The sequence below is a fragment of the Columba livia genome, chromosome 2 (genome assembly GCF_036013475.1).
Source record: "Columba livia isolate bColLiv1 breed racing homer chromosome 2, bColLiv1.pat.W.v2, whole genome shotgun sequence".
NCBI lineage: Eukaryota > Metazoa > Chordata > Aves > Columbiformes > Columbidae > Columba > Columba livia.
The window spans coordinates 140,830,333-140,855,398 of record NC_088603.1 but is presented as its reverse complement, the minus strand read 5'-3'; the positions used below and the strand labels follow the sequence as shown (position 1 = coordinate 140,855,398).

At 38.1% G+C, this 25,066-nt stretch overlaps 1 protein-coding gene across 21 annotated transcripts in view; it reads left to right on the top strand.

Annotated features, from left to right (window-relative positions):
- Nucleotides 1-19,278, top strand: part of UBR5 (ubiquitin protein ligase E3 component n-recognin 5) — an 83,537-nt gene extending 64,259 nt beyond the window's left edge. For 11 of the 21 annotated variants that reach the window (XM_065054159.1, XM_065054158.1, XM_065054160.1 and 8 more), the window contains 22 exons: nt 666-923; nt 1,275-1,543; nt 3,802-4,013; nt 4,396-4,626; nt 6,404-6,477; nt 7,105-7,277; nt 7,356-7,490; nt 8,036-8,256; nt 8,884-9,004; nt 9,099-9,206; nt 9,474-9,717; nt 10,274-10,385; nt 10,909-11,053; nt 11,294-11,424; nt 11,651-11,711; nt 12,043-12,218; nt 12,617-12,701; nt 14,001-14,156; nt 14,744-14,857; nt 16,219-16,363; nt 16,924-17,009; nt 18,099-19,278. In XM_065054159.1, the coding sequence (XP_064910231.1) occupies nt 666-923; nt 1,275-1,543; nt 3,802-4,013; nt 4,396-4,626; nt 6,404-6,477; nt 7,105-7,277; nt 7,356-7,490; nt 8,036-8,256; nt 8,884-9,004; nt 9,099-9,206; nt 9,474-9,717; nt 10,274-10,385; nt 10,909-11,053; nt 11,294-11,424; nt 11,651-11,711; nt 12,043-12,218; nt 12,617-12,701; nt 14,001-14,156; nt 14,744-14,857; nt 16,219-16,363; nt 16,924-17,009; nt 18,099-18,311 (3,470 nt within the window). In that variant the 3' untranslated portion in view covers nt 18,312-19,278. The remainder of the gene's footprint in view (nt 1-665; nt 924-1,274; nt 1,544-3,801; nt 4,014-4,395; nt 4,627-6,403; nt 6,478-7,104; nt 7,278-7,355; nt 7,491-8,035; nt 8,257-8,883; nt 9,005-9,098; nt 9,207-9,473; nt 9,718-10,273; nt 10,386-10,908; nt 11,054-11,293; nt 11,425-11,650; nt 11,712-12,042; nt 12,219-12,616; nt 12,702-14,000; nt 14,157-14,743; nt 14,858-16,218; nt 16,364-16,923; nt 17,010-18,098) is intronic. The other 10 variants (XM_065054154.1, XM_065054153.1, XM_065054148.1 and 7 more) reach the window with 6 other exon arrangements.
- Nucleotides 19,279-25,066: the final 5,788 nt, after the last annotated feature.

Here is a 25,066-nt window from a genome sequence, read left to right as displayed (position 1 = left end):
CCTGGTTATGACGTTTTAACAAATAGGTTTCCTTGTAATCTTATTTTCCTTTTCTTTTTCTCTTCATCCAGCTGCTTCCGTCCCGCCTCCACCTTCCCTGCATTTCTTGTTTTTCCGTTGCTTTTCCTTTGCCTCTAATTGTAAGGTACTACACTGACTTTTTGGACAAGGAGATGTGCCAAGATGTGCCCTATCTTTTTTGCTCTTATGTAGCTTCTGCGCTCTTGTGAAGTGAAATGTTTTCGTTCATTTTTAATATAAAAGTTTGATATGGTTTAAAACACAAAACCTGATGAATCATTTTAAGACTTTGAAAGCAGCTGCTCTATGGTCCAGTTTGGAAGCATAGCTTTTAGAATTCTTTGCCTGGGGGCAGAATCAGTGGAAAATTTTCAAATCAAATTATTATTTAATTTATCTTCTGAAATGTAATTAATCTTACTGCTTTTTTGTGAAACCTGTGGAAAATTAGCAGTATGTTACAAGGATAAGTTAGAAAAGATTTTCAGTAGTGGTACTTGAACTGTAGTTTAGTTTAGAAGTAGTTTAGAAGAAACTAGTGTAGTTTCTTCTCATGGAAAAAGTTTACAACACTAAGGTGATACATGTATATGTACACACAGCGCAATTGTCAGTTACTATTTGTTGCTAATTTTCCTCAATAGGAGCTAGCAGTGTTCCAGCATTTTTTTCTGAAGACGACTCTCAATCAAATGATTCCAGTGACTCTGACAGCAGCAGCAGTCAGAGTGATGACATAGAGCAGGAGACCTTCATGCTCGATGAGCCTCTGGAACGAACCACAAATAGCTCTCATGCCAATGGTGCTGCCCAGGCTCCCCGTTCCATGCAGTGGGCTGTACGGAATACTCAAAACCAGAGGACTACCAGCACTGCTCCTTCTAGTACATCAGCCCCAGCAGGCAAGTCTGAGTAAAACGCATGCATGAATGTCAGTTAGCTCTGGCTTTGTTCCTTCCTCTGTTTTTATTTGTTCTCTTAAGGATGAAATGTTATCTGTTTGTCTTAGAAGGACACTGCTGTCCTATCTTGACTGTTCCAGTTCTGATTTTAAATTTTAAAAAAGGAAGGATCTGTTCTAGTTCTTAAGAAGATATGAATATGCTTACTGCTAGTAATTTTTTGCTAGCTACAGTTGTGATGTCAGTAATATTTACAAGTTTATTTCTATAAACGTTAATTATGTAAGTCAATACAGAAAATATGCAGCAAAGATGAAATAAATTCGTTATCATACCTTCTCTTATGTTTAGCAAGTTCAGCAGGCTTGATTTACATTGATCCATCAAACCTACGTCGGAGCGGTACCATCAGTACGAGCGCCGCAGCAGCAGCTGCAGCACTTGAAGCCAGCAACGCGAGCAGCTATTTAACATCTGCAAGCAGTTTAGCAAGAGCATACAGTATTGTGATACGGCAGATATCTGATCTGATGGGGCTGATTCCCAAGTACAATCACTTAGTGTACTCCCAGATCCCAGCTGCTGTGAAGCTGACTTATCAAGATGCAGTTAACTTGCAGGTAAGAACATCCAGATCTCCACAGAGAAACATGATTTCATTACAGTTAGGCTTTTTAGGTAAAATCACAGAATTGCTGAGGTTGAAAGTGACCTCTGAAGATCGTCTAGTCCAAATTCCTTGCATGGTCAACTGGAAGAGGCTGCTCAGGACTGTGTCCAGTTAGGTTTTGAATATCTCCAAGGATGGAGACTCCACAACAGCCCTGAGCAACCTGTTAAGTGTTTGACAACTGTGATAGTAAAATTTTATTTTCTTGAGTTTAAATGGACTTTCAGTGTATTTTAATTTTTGCCTATTGCCTCTTGTCCATCCCTGGATATCACTGAGAACAGTCTGGCTCACTATACTTTATATCTTTTTGTATTTATACACACTAATAAGATCTTACTGAGCCTTTCTGGAGTCTAAACTGTCCTGGCTCTTTCAGACTCTCTTCAGAAGAGAGACAGTGTAGGCTGAAGTATCTGTAATTACTGATGCCATTAAATTGGTCATATATCATGTATTATTTTTAAAAGTGAATTTCAGTTGATTATTTTTTTCAACCAAGTCTGGTTGGTACCTAATTAATAGTTAAGTCAGTATCGACTGCTTTGGAGATACTAGTGATCTCTACTAGACATGTTTTGCCTTTTTTCCCCAGGGAGGTGTCAGGGCCCCAAGCCTGACAGTGTTCAAGAAAAGACTGGTCAATGTCCTCAGACACATGGTGTGAACTGTGGGGTTGCCAGATGCAGGGACAGTAGTTGGACTCGACGATCCTTGTGGGTCCCTTCCAACTCAGGACATTGTATAATTCTGTTCTTTTTGACTTGAACTGTTGAGTCTATAGGAGAAGAAAGTTAGTAAGGGCTAAATAATAAAATGAGAGAAAAGATTTGTACAGGTGATTGTAGTGTTTGTTGTCCTTTTTTCAGGGACATGATCATTCTTTCCCTGTTACTTGCATATTTTTTGGCACAGTGCTCTTGATTGTCGGTTTTTGAAAGTATATGTAAAATGCGTCTTCAGGGAAAATAGGTGAAAGGGGAGACTGGTATCTGGCATGTATAAAAAGAAGTTACAGGGACACGGAAGGAACTTCAGTGTGTTCAGAAAGTATGTATCAACTTGAATGTGGGCATAGTGTATAAAGTGAAATCATCTCCACTGGATTTAGTGCAAAAATCAACTGTCAGAATAATACCGCTGCTTTGGGGAGTCCAAGAAGTCAGGTGATGCTGTTTTCTGTTAGTAAAACTGTGTGCTGAGGTGTGAAAAACAGATGACAATATATTTACTTGTAATTGACCCACAAACTATTTGCATGGTTCTAGTTTCACAATGTGATGGGAGAAAAAGGGAAAAATATGCAGGCAAAGAAATAAGACAAAATAGTTTTATTATGGAGGAGGCTGAAATCAATTTCTGTTCAGGAGATTCTTAGTGGGAAGATATTGTCTGTGCTGAGTAGAGGTTACCTTTTTGCCATATGAGTGCACAGCAGAGCTCAGACAGCAAGAGATTTGTATCCGCATGTGAAAGTCTGACAGTGGAGGTGTCATTTGGGTACAGATATGGAGTTGAGACAGCATTTTAGTAGTTTAGTGGATACAAGAACATTTGAAGTATGAGAGATGTTTTAGAAGACCAGGATGCAGAGGAATGAAGAAAGCAAACTAGTGTTGGATAAAAACCAACCAACCAAAAAGAACAGGTCAATGGAGCTGGCAAATGGCAAGAAAAGCAGGCTCCAGAGCCAGTATTGGGCACAGATGAGGAAAAGACTGAACCAGGAGGAGAGGTTTATATGCAAAAATAGTTCTATATGCAGGTTTTAACTTTGTCACCTTCACTGAGTAAGTGGCAAGGGATGAAGAATTGCGAAAGATCTGTCTGGTGCATGGCATAGCAGGATGAGGGCTGTTAAAGCTACCAGAAAGTCAGAAATTGGACCAAAATCCCCAAGATCTGCACATGTGAGAGGTGCTGGGTGGTCATAAGGTGAGGAGGAGAAGAGATGCCCCAAAGGGAGATAGGAATGATGACAATGCTTTGCAGACACCAAGGTATTAAGTGAAGAGAGCTACAGTAACTCAGCAATCTCAATAAAGCTTTCAAAGACTGTTCATTGGTCATTCCTGAATGTGTTTTTACAGCCTCTTTGTAGTGAACTGGGTGTAACTGTAAAATCTGTGATGGAGGCTTATGTTGAGATTACATTCTCATCATCTGCTTGTATTGTTTGCAAAACTCATTAAATCTCATTTTCCATAGAATTATGTAGAAGAAAAGCTTATTCCTACTTGGAATTGGATGGTTAGTATCATGGACTCTACTGAAGCTCAACTGCGTTATGGTTCTGCGTTAGCATCTGCTGGTGATCCTGGGCATCCAAATCATCCTCTCCATGCTTCTCAGAACTCAGCCAGAAGGGAAAGGATGACAGCCCGCGAGGAAGCCAGCTTGAGAACACTTGAGGGAAGACGGTAAGAAAATAGTTTGATTACTGCATGTGATATGAATTACCAGTTTTACAGTCAAATCTTCTTGTTCACTGACTTTTTAGGAATCCAACTTTGTAATGCAGCAGTGTAGTTACTGTTTTAATTTGGCTTTCTGTGTTGTTGCTACTGTTTGGTTTATTCTGACAGGCTAGATTCATCTTGAGTATTAACTGTTTATAAGATATTGCACCTGAGCTGCTTGTAGTAAAGCATAAAACTATGATTGTTACTCCTATTATCACACTGTTTTTGTGGGCCTTTTTGAGTTTTTACATCCATATTTCAAATATAGAGACTAATATGTAAAAGATGCATTCTGCTGTGATGCTTAATCCATCTCTATTCAATCCTTTTCTTTCACCAGACGCGCTACTTTGCTCAGTGCCCGTCAGGGAATGATGTCAGCACGCGGTGATTTCCTGAACTACGCACTGTCTTTGATGCGTTCTCACAATGATGAGCACTCAGATGTTCTTCCGGTTCTAGATGTCTGTTCACTGAAGCACGTTGCATATGTTTTTCAAGCCCTTATTTATTGGATTAAAGCAATGAATCAACAGACAACATTGGACACTCCTCAGCTGGAACGGAAAAGGTATCGTCACCAACTTGTAGAAACAAAAACTTCTGCAAAAGCGCTATATGCACTTTTGTTTTAGTCGTTGGTGTTGTTATTCAGGACTAATACAAATATATACATATATCTATGTGTAGTAACATGCATATTATAAAAATAATATCTGTAATTGTATATAGTGCACGTATGTTTGATAAGCCTGTTGCAGTATCCCGTTCAAATGGGTTTATGCTGATGGCTGTAAAAGTTTTTCTTAGTATGATTTTTAACTCCAGGGTAGTGCCTCTAAAAGATGTAGCTGGGACAACTTATATGGCTGAAAAATACAATCTGCTTCTCACATTTAACATAACTTATTTAGAATTCTGTCAAACATGTTAAGGATGACACGGGAGAAAATGTCAAAGTCTGGTATGATAGGCATAGTAGTTCTGTTTTCCATTTGGTTGTGGATATTGGAGACTTACCTGATGATCTAAAGCACCATAAGGAAATAAATTGTTGAAGATGTTCCTAAGTTGAAAATAATATTCTTCAAGGTGCATTGATTAGTTTTTAAAAGTTGTAAGATTTTTTTTTTGGAAGTGTTCTTTAATCTGACATGGCAATTAATGATCATAGAAATATCCTCATGTTGGTAGGCTACACCATCTCTTCTCATTTCTTACTAAGTTCTGAGATAATCTACCTAAACAGTCCTAGTCAACAGATAAATAAATGCAAATCTTTGCCCTTTCCTGCCCCTAATTTTCAGTATAGCAGGTCAAACTTAACTTTTCCTTTTCTCTACAAATCAGTGACTCTAAAATACAAAGTAGTGATACTCTAGACATTTATTGGACTGCTGCTTTAGTTCCAATGTTATGTTCAGTATATCTTGGAAATGTAAGCTTGTTATGGCCTCAAAATGTATATTGGAGGATGTTGCTGTAGTTTCCTCACAAGTAGAGAAGATTGAATACAGTAACTGATGGAGTTTTTGTGCTGGCTGACTTGAGTAGTTAGAGCTGTGGCTTTCAGCCTTTTCCAGGCAATAACATACTTCTGGAATGTGCTTTGTCCCCAGAAATTCACATATTGAAATCTGTCAAACAGCTGTTCATGAAAGAATTGCAAAATTCCCATGAAATGCTTATAAAACTATGAAGGGCTAGACCTTTTAAGTTAAAAGTGAGTGTTTCAAATTCAAACAGTCACTTGCTTTAGTTAGATGACATTTTAGTAGCCTGTATGAAATGAAATTTTGTTGGACTTCATCTAGTTTCAGAACATGCACAAACTGCCAGAAATTAATACTGATCAAAGTTCTTGATCCCTTTTATGATACAGTGAAATACATTTATTTAATATGCAGCTTGTAGACTTACTTTCTGAAATGTGATCAGTGACATTGTTTTTATAGGACTAAACATATTTTACACCAGTGAATTTTTAATTAGTATTTACGTACGTACTTCTTCCAGTAATGCAGGGTTCTGAGGTTTTTTATATTGACATAGACTCTAAAAACTAGCATACCCATCACTGTCAGAAGATGAAACTTCTAAAATCAAATTTGGTAGGTGGCCAGATGGCTATGAGGATAACTGCAAGTGATGTAGAGAGTGAATATGGAATGCGAAGTACTCTATAGTACTTGGATTTAGAGTGAGTTTATTCTTGTGGTGTATAACTCTCAAGTACGCTTACTGATGATACTCTTGCTTTTATTGATTGCTAGAGTGTAACTGTTTTTTTTCAAGAGGATTGACTTTCTTCCTTTCTTTTGTTTTTTTTCCCTCTTCTTTTTTTTAAGAACTAGGGAACTTTTAGAACTGGGTCTTGACAATGAAGATTCAGAACATGAAAACGATGATGACACCAATCAAAGTTAGTAAACAGAAACACTTCTGTAGTGTGCCAGAATGTAACACTTAGTGTATTTTCTGCTTTAGCTGGCTGAGACTTTGAATAAATTTTGCTATTTGTATATATTATGTTAAAACAATGAAAAAATGTCCTTTTAAACTTGGGTTTTAGTAAGATTTTCTTAAAATTGTTACTTTATCAAATGTTTCCTGCCATTGCCCTGTTCTCATTTTGGAGCCCACTTCTTATCTCCTTTCCCTCTAAACTGCAGAATTTGTGCCTGCCCTTACCATTCTACAGAGTGACAGAATTTAAAATTTGAATTGGAGTTAAACTGATTTTTTTTTTTTTTTTTTTTTTTTAATCTGATGAAACTGCTGCCGAAAATGGTAGAATATATAATCTATACTATGTACGTATAGTGTAGGAGTGCATGTTTGGTAAATCTAGTTACAATAAAAAGAATAAAAGTGATGACTAAGCAACTTAAAAATATGGGATTTGTGGAAGTATCCCGTAGAATTATTAAATTTGCAGAGATGCTCCTCTGGTCAGATAGCTAAGAGGGAAGCATATTTATTTTTGCTATTTAAAATCTTTTGCTTTTATAACTGTGAAAGTCAAATTTAAATTTTCTCTGATCTTTAGGTGCTACACTCAATGACAAAGATGATGACTCCCTCCCAGCAGAGACTGGCCAAAACCATCCATTTTTCAGACGGTCAGACTCCATGACGTTCCTTGGCTGCATTCCACCAAACCCTTTTGAGGTTCCTCTGGCAGAGGCCATCCCCTTGGCAGACCAGCCCCATCTATTGCAGGTGACATCAGAGAGGGCGTTCTGGAAGAAAGCTGCAGTTTGCTTTTTCATTTCTAACTGAAGTATATTATTTACCCAGAATGCTTTTGTTAATTTTCAGCCAAATGCTCGCAAAGAAGATCTGTTTGGCCGACCAAGCCAGGGTCTGTATTCATCTTCTGCCAACAGCGGGAAATGCTTAATGGAAGTTACAGTGGATAGAAACTGCCTTGAGGTAGAGGTTTTATTATTTTAAATAATAGAGTAATTTAAGCCAGTGCCTTCGTTCCTTTAAAAGACACTTGGATGTTTTCAGAGATAGTTTTAAGTAGCTTTCAGAATGATAATCTAAAAGCCTAGTAAGTGTGAAAACTTGGACTTTTTATGAACAGTATGCTTGACTTTTTTTTTTAAAGTGTAGGAACTTTTATGTTTACTGATGTATAGCAGGTTTCAGGCAATATTTTTTAAGGCTACAGTACAATCCTGAGTTAATTGTGGAATGCCCGTTGTATAATTATTTGTGATAAATAGAATTGACTCTCCTTACAGTCCAGTAGATCTGACTTGCCTACAGACTGAGCATTAAATGGCAAGTTTATGAAATGCAGAGATGACGTAGGAAGATGGATTTCTGTATTGGTTAAAATGATTGAGTTTATTGTGTTTTAACAGGTCACTTTTGTGTGGTTTAAAAATTTTATATATATATATAATCTCCTGAAAAAGCTTTCTAGACTGCTTTGAAAGTGCAATTAAATTTTACTTCTACTTGTTTAGGTTCTTCCAACTAAAATGTCTTACGCAGCCAACTTAAAAAATGTTATGAGCATGCAAAATCGGCAGAAGAAGGAAGGGGAGGAACAGAATGTGCCTACGGAAGAATCTGAGAGTTCAAAGCCAGGGCCCTCAGCTCATGATCTTGCAGCACAACTGAAAAGCAGCTTGTTGGCAGAGATAGGATTGACAGAAAGTGAAGGGCCACCTCTCACATCTTTCAGGTAGTTTGAGTTAAAAATTACTTTATGAAGTATTACTGAACCAATAAAAGGATATTTGGGAGTCTGAAAAGTTCTTTTAAATTAAACTGAGTAGGTTACTTTAGTTTGAATTTGTAGTTTGTGGTTGGTAGCTTTTAAAAAGAACAATTGAACAGTCTTCAAAGAGGTCTGTGCAAACTGTAGTGAATGTCCTTCACTACCTGACTCCTGCTGCAGACCTACTATGATGTCCTGGGTAGCCAAGTTTTAAAAATTAGGATTGACAGCTTGCTGTCCGTGTCTGGTAGTACTGACCACACTTTGTGCAGTTAGGGATTGAACTGCCCACACTTTGAATTACAGCTTTTTTTAATATTACTGGTCTCCCATCAATCAAAACCTTAACAGTGAGTTCCATGTGGCAGTGAAGATACATGGTTTGAGAGTAATTTCTCTTTGGAAGCAAAACTTGTGTTTCAACTGTGACTAAGCAGCTTCTTGTGCTTTTGTCCACAAACTTACTGTATTGTGGTGTTGTTCTTCAGAAATAACTTATTTGAAGGCAGAGAGTGAGAAAAAGCAGGAGTACACAAAACGTCTGAAATTTAACTTGATTTTGCTTGTCTGTCCTTTTTATCCCTCCTGCAGGCCACAGTGTAGCTTCATGGGCATGGTTATATCTCATGACATGTTGCTGGGACGTTGGCGCCTTTCTTTAGAGTTGTTCGGTAGAGTATTCATGGAAGATGTTGGAGCAGAGCCTGGATCGGTATGTATTTCCCAGTGCAAGGACAGTTCCTCTTACAACAAAATTGTCTACTTCCCTCATTATTCTGACTTTTTTGTTGTTTTTTTATTTTAAGATCTTGACTGAATTAGGTGGCTTTGAAGTAAAGGAATCAAAATTCCGCAGGGAGATGGAAAAACTTAGAAACCAGCAATCCAGGGATTTAACGCTGGAGGTAAAAAATGTTAGTTTATCTTCTGAATTTGTTTTCATTAGAAGTTGAATCATCACACATTGCAGTAACTTGATAGAAGTTATGTTTCAGAGTTTGCAAGCAGGTGTCTTAAACTTTACTTTGTGTTAAGCGGTGTTGCAATTACTCTGTGGTTTTCCACAGTCTAATTGGTATTTTCGAGTCTATGAAAAAGTGTCCAGAAACTTCTTGTGAAGCTGAGATTCTCTCTGTATGATGATTGGTAAAGAGAAGAAAACCTTTTTGTGTTTTTACTAGGTTGATCGAGACAGAGATCTTCTAATCCAGCAGACCATGAGGCAGCTCAACAATCATTTTGGTCGCAGGTGTGCTACCACTCCCATGGCTGTACACAGAGTAAAAGTTACTTTTAAGGATGAGCCAGGCGAAGGCAGCGGTGTAGCACGAAGCTTTTATACTGCTATTGCACAGGCTTTTCTGTCAAATGAGAAACTGCCAAATCTAGATTGTATTCAGAATGCCAACAAGGGTACTCATACAAGTAAGTGAAGCATGGTTGTTAATCTACAGACAACTTTAAAAGCCTTGTATGCTTTTTTGCGTTTAAATACTTGGCATTGTCTCAGAGATTTCTCTTGCTAGCTCATAATGAGAACTGAAAATTGTGCATGTTACGTCTGTGAGACAAAGAAATGGCTTTTTCTGCTTTCAGAAACAATCTTGTTTTTTCTCGAAACAAGAGTCTACTTTGGATGCTCTCAGCTTTTTTGAGCATCGTTCTCTCCAGTAGGTAATAATTGTCAAGATTTTAGCTAGTGAGAGCCTATACGTTTTAATATGACTGCTCTATCTGGCTTGTTACAAATACATTTTCATGTTTCTTAAAGTATATATTAACTTTTGAAGAATTTTGGCATTTGAAAGTTGGTACAAACAGTTCAGGTTCCTTTCTTAAGTTGGACTGCACTCTGATCACTACTTTAAGTGGAGTGGTTCTGTCTCATTGATGTCTTTCAAGCTGTCCTCCTTACACTGAAACTTGGGTAGGAGAGAGAAGTACAAAGATGTTTAAGCTTATGAGGTTTTGTCCCCTTCAGGTCTGATGCAGAGATTGCGAAATAGAGGGGAGAGAGATCGGGAAAGGGAGCGAGAGAGAGAAATGCGGAGAAGTAGTGGCTTACGAGCTGGTTCTCGGAGAGATAGGGATAGGTAAGTGATACATTTTTTTATTTGTTGGAGATACTTTGTCAAATAGAACAACTACCTTGGTTATCTTCAGGAAAAATACTTCCTCAAGTAAATGTGTCTGTCTCTTTCATTTTCAGGAGCAATTTACAGGGTAATTTCTTTAAATTCAATATATACTTTAATTCTTCAAAGAATAATTATGTTTACTTTAGCATTGATAGGTTATGTCTCAACCACATGCCATCAATCTCTCTTGCTAAAACAATGAAAACGTGTGCTACAATAAAATTGTGAGGTGGTTTAGAAACAACATTGTTGGTGGCATGTCTGACTGCTGTATCCAAAATACTCGTACTATTAAAATCACTGGTTCATTATGATTCTCTGTTTCTGAATCATGCTCTCCAAGCAGCTGTGAACAACACTACTATTCCAGCATAAAACCTAACGCTATTTTCAATCTGTGTGCAAATTATATTGTTCCAGAGGATTTTTTTTGCATATTTCCTCTGAAATGAGTACAAACTGCTCTAATTTTCTTAAGGGACTTTAGAAGACAACTTTCCATTGACACACGGCCATTTAGACCGGCATCAGAAGGAAATCCCAGCGATGACCCTGACCCCCTTCCAGCGCACAGACAAGCCCTTGGAGAAAGGCTCTACCCTCGAGTGCAGGCAATGCAACCAGTAAGACTGATCTGTCTGTACATTTAATGATACATTGTTCTTGTCATCTTTTCATTTAAAAAGTCCCTTATTCTTTAACATGACTGAAAATATTTGAACATGTAGGGCTATTTTCATATTCTTTGGCAGTTTAGGAGTTATCTTGTAATGCCTTATATATTTAAAATACTTTCATAAAATTGTATTTGAAAATGAGAGAACTGGATGAGAACAGTAAGACGTGTCATTCCTTATCCTCAGGCATTTGCAAGTAAAATCACAGGAATGTTGTTGGAATTGTCCCCTGCTCAGCTGCTTCTGTTACTAGCTAGTGAAGATTCCCTTAGAGCAAGAGTTGATGAAGCAATGGAACTCATAATTGCACATGGCAGGTAAGGTATCAAGGATTTAGATAAGAACTGAAAACCAATTTTGTGTCCACAGCACTTGTACTGTGCTACATCTAACTCTGATACACGAAACTTATTATTTGCTTTGTTTTAGTTATTTTTATTTGGACAAATGACTTGCTGGCTTTGGTTTAATCTGTCTAGTTTCAGAATATGACAGTTCCTTATTGCGAAATTAAATCTGCCTTTATTTTTTTCCCTTGTCAAGGGAGAATGGTGCTGACAGTATATTGGATCTTGGCTTGCTGGACTCTTCAGATAAAGTGCAGGTAACAAGCTGTTGCAGAAATTAAATTTACATAAGATCCAGTTGTATCAGTTAATTTTATATCATTTTAATTTTATATCATTTTTTTATCATGCAAAACAAAGTTCTGTTTAATTATCTTGTGGAGTTATCTTTTTTGTTTTCTTTCTGTTTTTCTTTTGAAAAGATTAAGCAGCAATTACACAAAAGTATTACATTTTACCATTAGGAAATATCATGGAAATTCTTAACCAATGGAACTTGAATCTTTGGGTCTAGTAGCAAATAGGTTGTGGATGTGTGTCAGTAACTAGAAGTATGTTTCTTAATTGCTGTTCTGACTTTCAAAACAGGAAAATAGAAAGCGACATGGTTCCAGCCGCAGCGTAGTAGATATGGAATTAGATGATACAGATGATGGGGATGATAATGCACCACTTTTCTACCAACCTGGAAAACGAGGGTTTTATACACCAAGACCTGGTAAAAACACAGAAGCAAGGCTGAATTGTTTCAGAAACATTGGCAGGTATGCTACTATTGACTTTCTAGTCTGACAAACTGTAAAAGATGAATATGCGAAATACCACGGAGAGTATCAATGATCCAAGCTGCAAAAACTTCATTACTTTTATGCTCTGTATTTCTCACGTGGAGCTAAATAGTGGGGAATTTGCACATGTCATCTTGAGGTTTCTTTTCCTGTTAAATATTTATTATTTTCTTTTTTTACAGTCTAGAACTCTTACACTGCAGGAAATATTTTATTGAAATGATAGATGTCCATGATTTTCTTTTGGGGATTGATAGGGCTGGAAAGCTACCTGCAGATTGTTTCTTAGAATATTTTGACTTTTAAAATGTGAGTTTGCTGAAAGATCTCCAATGTAATTTCTGTTGTAACAAAACCCAAACATTTATTTTCAGAATCCTAGGATTGTGCTTGTTGCAGAATGAACTATGTCCCATCACGCTAAATAGACATGTAATCAAAGTTCTTCTTGGCAGAAAGGTAAGTTGAATATAGAAACTTGCATTTCCTTTAATTACATAATATCTCATATTTAAAAATGGCTTTTTTTCCTGACGTGCATGTATTGACAAGAAGAGCTGATATTGGAAGGTAAGGGTGTGTTAAATTTAATTTGAGGAGTATGAATTTTTTCATCACTTAAATTTTGAAGTGAGTAGAGGTCAGGTATTTGACTAAGATGGAATTATTTGTTACAGGTTAAATGCATTTGCCTCTCTTCAGAAACAGCTTACTGCCTTTCCTTTTCCTCTTCCTGAGACCGAAGGCTCTAAAAGACAGTGTTGGACAGTACTAGGCAATAGCATCTCAGCTTAATGATATTTGAGAGAACTCATTGAATTCAGTTGTAATGAAAAGTTATTCTTAAGTGTAGGGATAATTTAATTTAGGGTAATAATTACCTAAACTTCTGGTAAAAATGCTTCCTTATATAAACACTAGTTATGTACTGCACATTTCATGCATTAGTCAATAGTGTTGTCAGTTCTACCTGATGCAACAAACTTAAACTGAGGTTTATTACTGCTAGTCTTTCCTTAAAGACTATGTAGATCACATAATCAGTTATCCAGCATACATATGAAATGAAAAAGGGTTCATGGCAGAAAGATATGCCTCCAAATATCCCCATATATTTTCCAAGAGAGATTACCTTCTAATTCTTTTATTTGGGTTTTTCTTCTTGAATATGTATTCTTTCCCATTAAATGTTGGATACATCAAAGAATATTTTAGTTAGATTTAGTTTAGTTTAGTTAGTACTCTTTTCTCTCCAGGACGATAGTGAACAAAGAAGGAAGAAACTATAGAAAACAGCAAGAAGTAGACATTGTATTTGAACCATTGGGAACTGGTATGCAGCTACTGCGCCATCAGTCATTTAATGTGTCCATATAGGAGCAGTATGCATGTGCTTAAGTGGAGGGGAACTTTCAATATTTTGGAGCACCAATGCAAATAGTTTCCAGCTTCAGTCAACCTCCATCAAATCTCTATTGAACTGGGTGATATGTAGATGATTTTTTTTTTTTATGTGTAAATTTTCTTTATAACCTCAATGCCCTTTATAGCAAGAAAGGCTTTACAGGTCTGTCTTTACATTCTGATAATGCACTTCAGTTGAGTATTCTAATGGACCTTCAAAAGTAGGTTGAAAACAGGAGTTCGACTGCTTTTATTTCCAAGAGTTTGTATGCCTGGTTCCCTGGGCTATGCGCTGCTGTATGCTAGTGCATAGAATAGGCGCAGATCACGTGATTTACATCTCTTTTTTTATAGGTGAACTGGCATGACTTTGCTTTTTTTGACCCGGTTATGTATGAAAGCCTTCGGCAACTCATCCTGGCTTCCCAGAGCACAGATGCTGATGCGGTGTTTGCAGCGATGGACTTGGCCTTTGCCATAGACCTGTGTAAGGAGGAGGGTGGAGGGCAGGTAAGCACAGCTAAAACTCTGTCTCTCTGCAGTTTCAGAATGCCACAGCTTATGCGCGTTATAATGTACACATCATCCATGCTCTTCTCAGATGGCAGAGATAATGTTTTACCCTTCCTGGATTCAAATATAGTTCTCTACTTAGATAACTAGGTGTGGGTTTTTTTCCTTGAAGGTGATGTAGAGCCTACCATAAAGCCTGGATAGTATAGTTAATCCTAGGGCAGGGCTGTCACTCATTTTCACTGAGGGGCACATCAGCCTCACGGTTGCCTTCAAAGGGCTGAATGTGATTTTAGGACTGTATAAATGGAGGAGTAGTTACAGTCCTAAAATCACATTCAGCCCTTTGAGGGCAACTGTGAGGCTGATGTGGCCCCTGGTGAAAATGAGTTTGACGTCCCCTGTCCCAGGGGACCTTTAAAGCTAACCTGTCGCAGTAAATGTTGTCTGTTATTAGAGGGAAATTAAGCAGTAAACCACTGTGCAGCATACTGTGGCTGTTGTAATAATCTCATTTCCTTGTATTCTTTTTTTTTTTTTTTTAACAACTTATTTTTTTAATGGTCCTTGTTACTTCGCCATAGGTTGAACTTATTTCCAATGGTGTAAATATACCAGTCACTCCTCAGAATGTATATGAGTATGTCCGGAAATACGCAGAACACCGAATGTTGGTAGTAGCAGAGCAGCCTCTACATGTAAGTCTTTGGTGGAGTGTTTTTTTAAAAAAAAATTAAATATGTAAGATTTCAAGCAGTTAATTCTTCTGCTATTGCTAATGAGGTTTCTTTTGAAGTCTTGACAGCTTGATTAAAAATATTTAATTTTCTAATTTTTTTATAATTGTATAGCTGTTTATGCAGTACTGTGAAGAATGAGTACTTTGAGCAAATCCGCTGTTTTATAGAATGAAAGATAATGTATTTCAAACTTGATCGAATTGGTTAGACATAAATGTTCATTTATTGAGCTCAAATGGCATATATCCTCTTGGAATTTTTGCTTTGTATTTAGCAGCTACTTTGTTCTAATAATCTGTCACCTTTGATTTATTTAGCCTTACAAAGATTAAAAGAAATTTCAAAATATTTACATAAATCACCTTGAATGTTTGACTTATGTCTTTGTTTTAAAAGGAAAAATCAGTTATGAAACATACAACTTTGTTCTTATTTTACTAGCCTGGCAGGAAACCTAACAATTGACTATAAAACTATATTTAAAATTATTTTATTTTTGAAGACATTTTTAATTAAGAGCTGTGGAATTATATATTTTTGTAAATAGTTAATGAAGGTCCAGTACTTAGAACCACTTTCTGTCATAGGATACTACATCTAAACTCGTTCATTTCTGTTCACTGTGGTTTCCTGCTGCATTTCTGAGATAAGCCAGGAGACTGCTGGATTACCTCTCTGCAGTTCAGGTCCAAAATTGTCACAGAACATGTTCCTAGAGTCAAGCTACTTAGTCTCAATGTCTGCCTACATTAATATTTGACTCTTGTTTACTTAAAGAGTTGATCACCATAACATTTGTATTAATTTGGGAATTTACTAAAACAAATTTTTTCATATTTTTCCATTTGAAAATGGAACTTCCAGTCTTTTCAGGATACAGCTTATTTATATAAAATATATGTATTTGTGTATAACATCTTTTCAAGCAGAGTTGTCATGTAAGTGTCTGAGGAAGCAAAGCGATAGTAACATGCAAGATGCATGTTTTGTAATTCTCATCAGATTCAGCGTAGCTCAGGAAAATACCTGAACGTTTTAGCACTAGTGAGTGCATTTTTTTTCTGCTCCTGGTGAAATATTAGTTCAAAACATTATTGCTTTCTTTTGCAATAATAGGTAGGGTTTAGCAGATTGGTGCAGTCCTTTGTTTTGGAAAATTTGCATCTCGGATGGCAAAGCTTTGAAAGAACAGAACAGCTAGGAGAATAATGAATTTTGAAGTTAATAGGGGAGTTCACATGGAACTTCTCGGTGATGTATTTAAACCCAGTCTGAAAGTGATACGGCTATAATGCAAATCTTGTTGTTTTCACTTTAAGGCAATGAGGAAGGGTCTCCTGGATGTACTTCCAAAGAATTCACTAGAAGATTTGACAGCAGAAGATTTCAGACTTTTGGTAAATGGCTGTGGTGAAGTAAATGTGCAAATGCTAATCAGCTTTACCTCTTTCAATGATGAGTCAGGTATGAAATAACTTCTTCAGAAACAGCGTTGCAAACACAATGTTTGTTTTGTGTTGAGTAGAGTTACTAGCATTAAACTACCTCTTCTAATTTGACATAAGCTAATCACTGAAAGTCCTAATAAAATTATTACTGTGTTTTTTACATACCTTTGAAAATATTTACCCTCAGTTGGGGGGGACAGCCACATTTTCCAACTTCGTTGTCACTTGATGTTAAATACAATGGTTGTATTATTGGGACCATATCTTTCCTTCTGAAAGTTCTGACCTAACTTTAGAGCTATAAATGTGCTGAATGCAGTCTAATTTCTTATATACATTTTGCTGTTGGTGGGCTTTTGGGGATGGAGAGGATGGGAGTTGTACTGAGGTGTGTCAGAGTTAGTCTTTACATTCGGAAGTATGTGTATTAGTTTTGAAATTACTGTTGTGTCCAATATCAGAACTTTATGATAAGATTATAGCTGAGATCCAACTTGCAGTACATGTAAAATAGATCTCTTAATATTTCTTGTTCAGTGTACCAGCTGAATTACATATCTCTTTTATTTCACACAGGAGAAAATGCTGAGAAGCTTTTGCAGTTCAAGCGTTGGTTTTGGTCCATTGTTGAGAAGATGAGTATGACAGAAAGACAAGATCTAGTAAGTTGTCGTTTCTCAGTGGAAATGTGCAGAAGAATAACTGACATAACTACTGTTTTTAACTGTGTCTACCTGCAGAGACTTTGTATGTGAAGAGTTAAGGTGGTGGTGCAGGGGAGTAGGGATTGGTTAGACTTTCAGTTCTGGAAACACAAGGTGTGAATCCTAGACCTCCTTGCAACTGAAAGTAAGTGTGGTGTGTCTTTGTCCACACTGACAGGTCTGTGATGGAAGCACAGTTACAGTGTCTGCACAGTCATTCTTGAGCTGAGTAACTCTGGTTAGTCAACTGTGTTTTGGGCTAGGAGAGTTTTGAGGTTGAGTTTTCTCTCTGGATCTCCTGCTCTCCTGACTTGTGTATCCTGAGGGCAACACCCGTGTCCTCTCTGTAAGATGTTGGTAATGATACTGTCTCTTTCTTGGAGCCCTTCAGGAATAGTTGATGAGAAGCATGAAAGATCAAGATACTGTTCAGGGAGTTTCATTTTGGAAAACTTGCCTGTAAATTGTTTTCACTGCATGCTTCTTAAAACTATTTGCTTTTATCTTCCTTCTACTTAAGGTGCTATCTTTCTTTTACAGTTTGATAAAAGGAAACAAGGACTAATTTGAAAAGCAGAAAATCTAGAGCACATTTGTTAAGGAGTATCTATGGTTACACTTTGGTAATGACTATGCTATGCAAGTCAATATTTCACACTTGAGACAAAAATCAAACATTGTATGTTGCTGCCTTCTGTCTGTACAAGTACTTTATTTGTGAGAGATTCCTGCATTTTGTATTGATTGCACTCACCATCTTCCGTGATGGATTTGGGGACATTTCATTTACAGAGGATTTTTTGAGACAGGATCATTTTGAGTGCTGCTTTTGTCAGTTTTAAGAGAAGTATATAATGTAATGAGTAATTGAGGAAAGGAAGAGAAGGAAGCTACCACAAAAGCACGTAGCACGAGCACTGAGTTTCGCTGGCGTATTGAACGCAATGTCGTGTGATCCAGCTTGCTGTGACTGTGCAGTTCTTCTTTATCCCATCTCTAGACAACATGGAGGTAACGTGAATTTTAAATGCTGTCTTCTTTTTTCAGGTTTATTTTTGGACCTCAAGTCCATCATTGCCTGCCAGTGAGGAGGGATTCCAGCCTATGCCGTCAATCACAATAAGACCACCAGATGACCAACATCTTCCTACAGCAAACACTTGCATTTCTCGCCTTTATGTCCCACTCTATTCCTCTAAGCAGATTTTGAAACAGAAATTGTTACTCGCCATTAAGACCAAGAATTTTGGTTTTGTGTAGAGTATAAAAAGTGTGTATTGCTGTGTAATATTACTAGCTAAGTTTTGTAGATTTTTCCATTTGTCTATAAAAGTTTATGAAAGTTAATGCTGTCATACCCCTGGTGGTACTTTAAAGATTTAAATGCAAACATTCCTGTACTAAATTTGTAACGTAAAGGCCTAAGGAGCTCTGGCAATATCTGATTGCAACAGTTTGCTGGTCAGTACCTCCTTTGCCTAACCCCAGCCAAAGATGACAGCAGAACAATATAATTTACACTGTGATTTATCTTTTTGCTGAGGGAAAATATGTAAAATGTTCTGAAAATTCACTGCTGCCTTTGTGGAAAGTGTTTCAGCAAAGGTTCTTGTATAGAGGGAGTAGGGAATTTCGAAATAAAAAATTAAGTATGTTCTGTGGTTTATTTTAACTTTTTTTATGGTGTTTAATTTGTGGTTGGCTGCAGTTGTGTATCATGTATATTGAACTTGTAAAAAGTTCCTGACAGCTCAGATCCTGGAGTTGGGATCGTTCACTTACGAAACCACTTTCTTTGCAATTTTTGTTCTGATTGCATTGAACTCTGGTGCATCAGATACCATCACTAATATTTTGCATGTAATCTGTACCTTTAGTGGGGTTGTGTTGGGTTTGTTTTTTTTTTTGTACATATGATGAGGCCAATGCACAGTATTTCCTAGTTCACAATCAACATTTTTGTATCCCTGTTTCAGTGAACAGACAGTCAGGAGATTGTTCCACTACCAGTTCTAACCCGACACTTGTACTACATTATCTAACTATGTAAACTCAGCCTGGGCACTTTCTGGTAACTGTAAAATGTTTATAAGATCATGATTATTGAAGATACATTTTGGGAAACTTCAATGTTCGTGAGCAGCTTAACTTCTTTTGTATCTAGCCTTTTTTTAAGTATCTTGTTACAGTTTTTTAATAAAGAAATTACAGACAAAATACAAAGTCATACTGAAGAAACAATAGTTTTTATTTATTTAGCCATTTATACTTTATCTAACAGCATACACTAAACACAGTTGTTCATTAAAATTCTGAATTTTGTAACTGAAAAATTGACCTGCAGAAGACGTTCAGCCCACATTTTACAGTTAGCAGAGAATCCTGAATGAAACGGGCCAGGCAACCCCTTCTTTTCACAGAATTGGTTTGAAGGGAAAGTGGCTTGTTCTGAAAAACCTCGAGGTAATTAGCTTAGAATAAAATTCTTAAACTGCTTTGTAGGGGGTTCTACTGTATGTTCACTTTGGAAGTGGCTGGTTGCTTTTGGGGGGGCAGTCTTTGACCGTAACCTAGGACGTGTTTTCCCTAATGCTTGAGAGGCTTTTTGAGAGTTAGGAAGTGATTAAAAAAGGAAGGAGCTGCTTTTTCTGCGTCAAAACAAATTTCTAAGAGCTTAGCAGACGAAAGTATTGAAGGTTAAACCTTTTGTTGTGGTGTTCTCTGTCTTTCTTGCTTCTCCAACCCCATGAGTCCATGTTAGTGATACTTTGTTTTCTTTCTTCCTTTTGTTGGGACAAGCTAAACTTACAACAGAATTCACCTTTGCCAGAACTCCACTGGGTTTTCATTTCTGTCAGCTAGTCGATGATGACCAGAAGTTACCTACAGCTGTGATTTTCAAAAAAGCCTCTATTTTCGTCATTTATCTAGTTGCTAGAGGTACAGAGGACAGTTGAGATCAGCAGTTCTCATTGTTTTCAGCACTGATGCTGAAAATCCTATTTTCTAAATAAGGCTGTTTCGGGCTTGTGTAGTTCAACTGCAGATAAATCAAGTAAACAGATGTAGGATTATTTTTTGCATGTATTAATACTTCCTAAATCACTTGTCCTAGAAAAGGATAGCTTGAATGTATGAGGATTGGAGTCTGTTCTGGATTTCCTGTTGTGACCTCCAGTGTATTTTAAGTTCAAGACTTTATTAGATTTTACTATGCTAGTATCAATTAAAAACAAAAAGCAGTACAGCTACACAAGTCTAGCTATAGGTGTGTTAGTATAGAGAAAATGTGTACTGGTACGGCTGTTCTCATATGCTAAGGAGGATAGTTTTAAAAGGTACGAAGCAACGTATACCTTATGCCTGGATTTCTAACTGGTGTAATTATTTCCATTACCAAAAACGCCTCTAATTGAAATGTGTGAAGTTAGTATAAAGCAACAAAGGAACTGTCTAGAATAGGCATCAAGTCTGCAGTCTGTAAAAAATAAAGCTCCCTCCCTCACAAAGCTTTGTGAGGCTTGATGTATTAAAAAGTATCCAAGGCCCTTGGATGAAAGGCCATATATAAATGTAAAGTACTGTGTGTATATATATATGTATTGTGTGTATATTGTATATAAGTGTATGTGTATGTATAACATATAAATATATGTTATATGTATATATATTTCTGTATATAGCTTAAACATTTTTTAAGTCCTGTAATGTAAAGCTAGACAAAAATTACGCAGGTAACTAACCGTAGCCCACCATATATACACACACAAGGCATTCTGATAAGTGGAGAGGGAATCTAGAATGATTTGTGCTGTCGTCATTGACTTGAAATGTGTATGTAGCTTTATAAATAGCTTTTTTCCTCTGTATGGTATATTTAAACTATATCAAGATTTTAATAAGAAAAATGTTTATTAAAATCATACACTTCATCTCCCTCTGACTTAAGCCCTTCTGTTAGTTCACTTTTAAGATGTGGTAGAGAAACTAGTTAAAAGGAAAATTCTGTAATGTTTACATGTTTTTAATAGTCTAAATCCTTAGCTGAAACAGGAGATAAAGGTAGCTACTAATAAAACATTATCACCACCTACTAAACTAGCTCCTATTCTGAATCTAGGGAACACTGACACCTTAGTGCTAACTTCCATGGCTAACTCTCGGCACTGGTTTCTGTTCCTTAGCTGACTGTATCCAACACAGAAGGTAGATCGCTTGCTCCAGTGTTGTTAGTTTTCCAGAAGTGAAAAATTGTATGGACTTGTCGTCTGGTTAGTCTGGGAGTGACTTTTCTTTCCTGCAAGTTAGTCATTTGGTCATCAGACAATGTGCAGTGTAAAAGCTGTAAACTGGCAGATTCGTGAATCAAAGGCAATAACCCTTCTTGTAGGGCAGCAGTTGTGCGGGGTGGCGGAGGAAAGAAAATTTTCTAATCTCTTAACCTACCTTTATCTTTGTATCATTTGCACAATTGTATGCAGAGCTGCTGTGTTTTGGAAGTGTACTTGCACACGTGCACCCGAAGAGGATTGTGCAGAGACCTGGGGTGCGGGCCCTTGGGGGTGTCTGGCACAGGGGCGGGAGAGGTCTGCGCTCAACCCCCAGCACCCACTGTGCGGCTGGCGGGGACCCCCATCAGCACCCCTCTTTGGCAGTCCTGGCACCGTGGGGATGGTTGTTCAGCAGATCGGTGGTAGCCTTCTCGGAGGAATCTCCCTGCGCTCCTCACTCTAACTTCATAATGCTCTTACAAGCTGTGGATCATGTCTCTCTCTGTGAATCTGTAAATGCCATTCTGAGCTTTTTCTGTATTCGTACTCTTTGCTTCATTGACACTTGCATTTCTCTGGCTTCCTCTAAGGAAACTGCAGATAACTAGCTTAGTAGCTTTGATTCCCTCTTTTTTAAGCTTTGTATGATTTGACCTTTTTTATAAACTCTTCAGTTTTCCTTTTTAAGAACAGTTCTGCCAAAATCAAATAGAAAATTCTGCAAGTCTGTATTAACTGCATTTCAGTGCGTTTGGCATTTGCTTATCCCGAGGTCTGAATGTCCGCACACAGATTGAAATGTGTAGGTGAACTGGTCATGGGAAGCTTCAGCGTCTCTCTGGAACTCACGGTGCCGGAGTTCCTGCAGGGTCTGCGTGGGGAGGACACGAATGGCGTCACAGCTGGACTCCGTCACAGCGCAGGTATTGCCCGGCCGGACCTCTTGCATCAGCAGCAGCACCTGCCGGCCCTTACCTGGTGGGAAATTGCTGTCGTGGTTTTCGTTTGTGGCTATTTGAGAATCTTGTCATTGAGCGGATTTGCTGAACTGAGAAGCGCAGAGGGCTTTTAAATTTTTATATAGCTTTTAAGGATTATCTGTGGAGTTGCCTTTACTAGGATAACTTTGTCTTGCTTGAAACACAAGCCTGTAAGTGAGACTTCTGTTCTCCCCCTTTGTTCATGGCTTTCCTACTATAAAGGTATGTTTTGTCATTACATGTCACCACAAGTTACTGTTAGAGTAATGCACCATTTATTATAGTAAGCAGCAGTCAGTTGTTCCCAAGTGTTTCAGGACTTCTTTCCATCATGGTGAAACTTTTTGGTATCCCTTGTGCAGTGACAATGGCAGCTAATGCAAATGTTTGAGTACTGTAGTTGTGCGAGCCTGCTGGAAAATAAGTTGCTGCCACAACCTGTGGTAAGGTTTCTTTCTCCACAAGGACACTCTTTTAGGAAAATAGTCATTTTGGACCCACTGAAATGATTCATAAATTGATTTTCATACAGTGAACAGTTTTAAGATGAAAAAGCAGATTTCACTTTAATTTATAAACTAAAATTCTTCAATATACCTGAAATAGCATTCTTCATAGGAAAAAAAAGAAAGGTATTTATAAAGCATTTTTGAAAGTAAGCTACATATTCCCAAAATAAGTAGCATCTTTTGGGGAAGGAGGAAAGAGGCATTGTAGTTCAAGCTGTGATACCTGCATCTTGGATGCCTTAAAAGATTAAATTTTGGGACACAATTTGTATCAGTAACATTCTTTGCCTTGTCATGAAAGAGTACTTTTCCCAAAAAGTTGTAATTGATGCTAGTGTAGAGTGCATTTTTTCATTGCTTTTATTATTTTCAGAACTACTAAATACAGCATAAACTTGCGGATTGTTCTCGTTCATGTATTTCCAAAGGAGAATGTGGACAGGCCTTTTTTTTTGAGTGGGTCAAAATTGCTCCATTGGACAGAGCAAGCTTTGGGGATGCAAAGCTGTGCTAGTAAGCCCATAGGGTCTAGGACTGTCCGATGGCATCCTAAAGGTGTGTGCTGCTGCTGCACCTCCATTAATTGCAATTAATCAGAGTCCCCCCCATGCATAAACACCTCCCCAGCTCCTTGGCGCGTGTGTTTTGGGTGAGGAGCCGTGGGGAGGCGGCAGGACAGCAGGACAGCGGCCACACCAGCGGGCAGGGCGGAGCTGAGGAATGAATGCAGCTCCCACCACCCGCCAGGGAGCTTGTTCTAAACCCGACATCACAGGCAAACCTGAGTAATCTGAAATCCTGCAAAGTCCTGCATAATGCTGTATTTCATATGCATGGTTATTCTGCTTGTAAACTATTTTACAGTTCCACAAGTGCTTTTCTGTATTTCGGTATCATGTACATGATGTAATTAATTTCTATAAAACAAAGCTAACAGTAATTGGTGGATTTTTGTGGAGGTGCAAGAACAGCCAACTGCTGTTTCATTAACCCTTGTGGTACGTTTCCTTTGCCCTATTTTTCCTTTGTATATTCTTGTAATCTTTAGGCACCATGTAAGTAGATGTTTGCTGTGCATCTGTAAAAGGGCAGGTGTGACTTTAAGAAGTTATTCCCAAGTACTTGAATGCCTTTCTATTGCTAATTATATTGATTTGTGATAGTTCTTAAACCTTGTCAAATAGGACAATCCCTTATTTGGTGAATTTTGAACCAGCGGCCAGGGTAATCAGGTTAGCAGGCTAAGACAACTGATAGGCAGGTCAATGTCATTTAAGTATGCTTGAGCCTTGCTGCTTGTTGGTTTTGGCCCAGAAACTCACACATGTCCCTCAAGCTGTCAGCACACTCTGCATTACACACATCATATAATTTGTCAGTGTTAATGGGTCAGGTGGGTTTACTCTACGTCAATCTAATTGTTTGCTCTGGGCCAAAACCCAAATCCCTGGTAGTCAGGATGCCAGTGAGTAGAGCTGTTGTTGGATGTGAATATTGAGCAACTTGCATGGGTATCTCTGCATTAATAAAACTTAGAGGCTGACTCAGAGCAGTCATCAGGTAAGAGCAGATATTGTTAGTGTGAAACCACCTTTTCTCATTATTTGTGTGTTTCTGGTGTGCTGTTCAGTAACTTGCTGCTCAGGCATCTGTTTCTACTCAGAAAACTCCATGCAAGAAAACCAAGGCTGTTCTCATGCTTAGGACCAGCATGGTCACCCGTGCTGCACAGGTCTCACCAGTGAACTTCCCTCGCCCCTGCCCTTGTGAGGTTTGAGCTTCTCTCATAAGACTTAAAAAAGCCGCAGGAGGCAGATACGGTCCAGAGGAGCCCAGCTGGCCCAGCTCCCACTGCCCACGCTTGGGAAACAGGGAGAGAGGAGGTCTCAGTCTCTCTGTGGTGGCCAGGTGCCTTAAGTGTATATATATATATATATATATATATATATATATATCCAAAATTCTTAATGACAGAGAACTAAGTAACCAAAGGTTACCCTTCTAGAAAAGGATACCAGACTCCCTCGCAGCCCGTCCTGTGTTCCTTGCCTGGCTGAGGGGTGGTTGGGGATGTTTGGCTGGCGCTTTGCCTGGTCGCGGGGAGGGTGCTCAGTGTCCATGGACTTGTCTCCACCGAGGAACACTAGGCCTCTGGGTCCTTCTCTTCCTGAGGGGACCACCTGGGCTCTGGCATTTCTCTTGGCCTCTGAAGAGCGGCTCAGTCCTGCTTCTGTGCTGCCTGGCTGTCTTGGTGC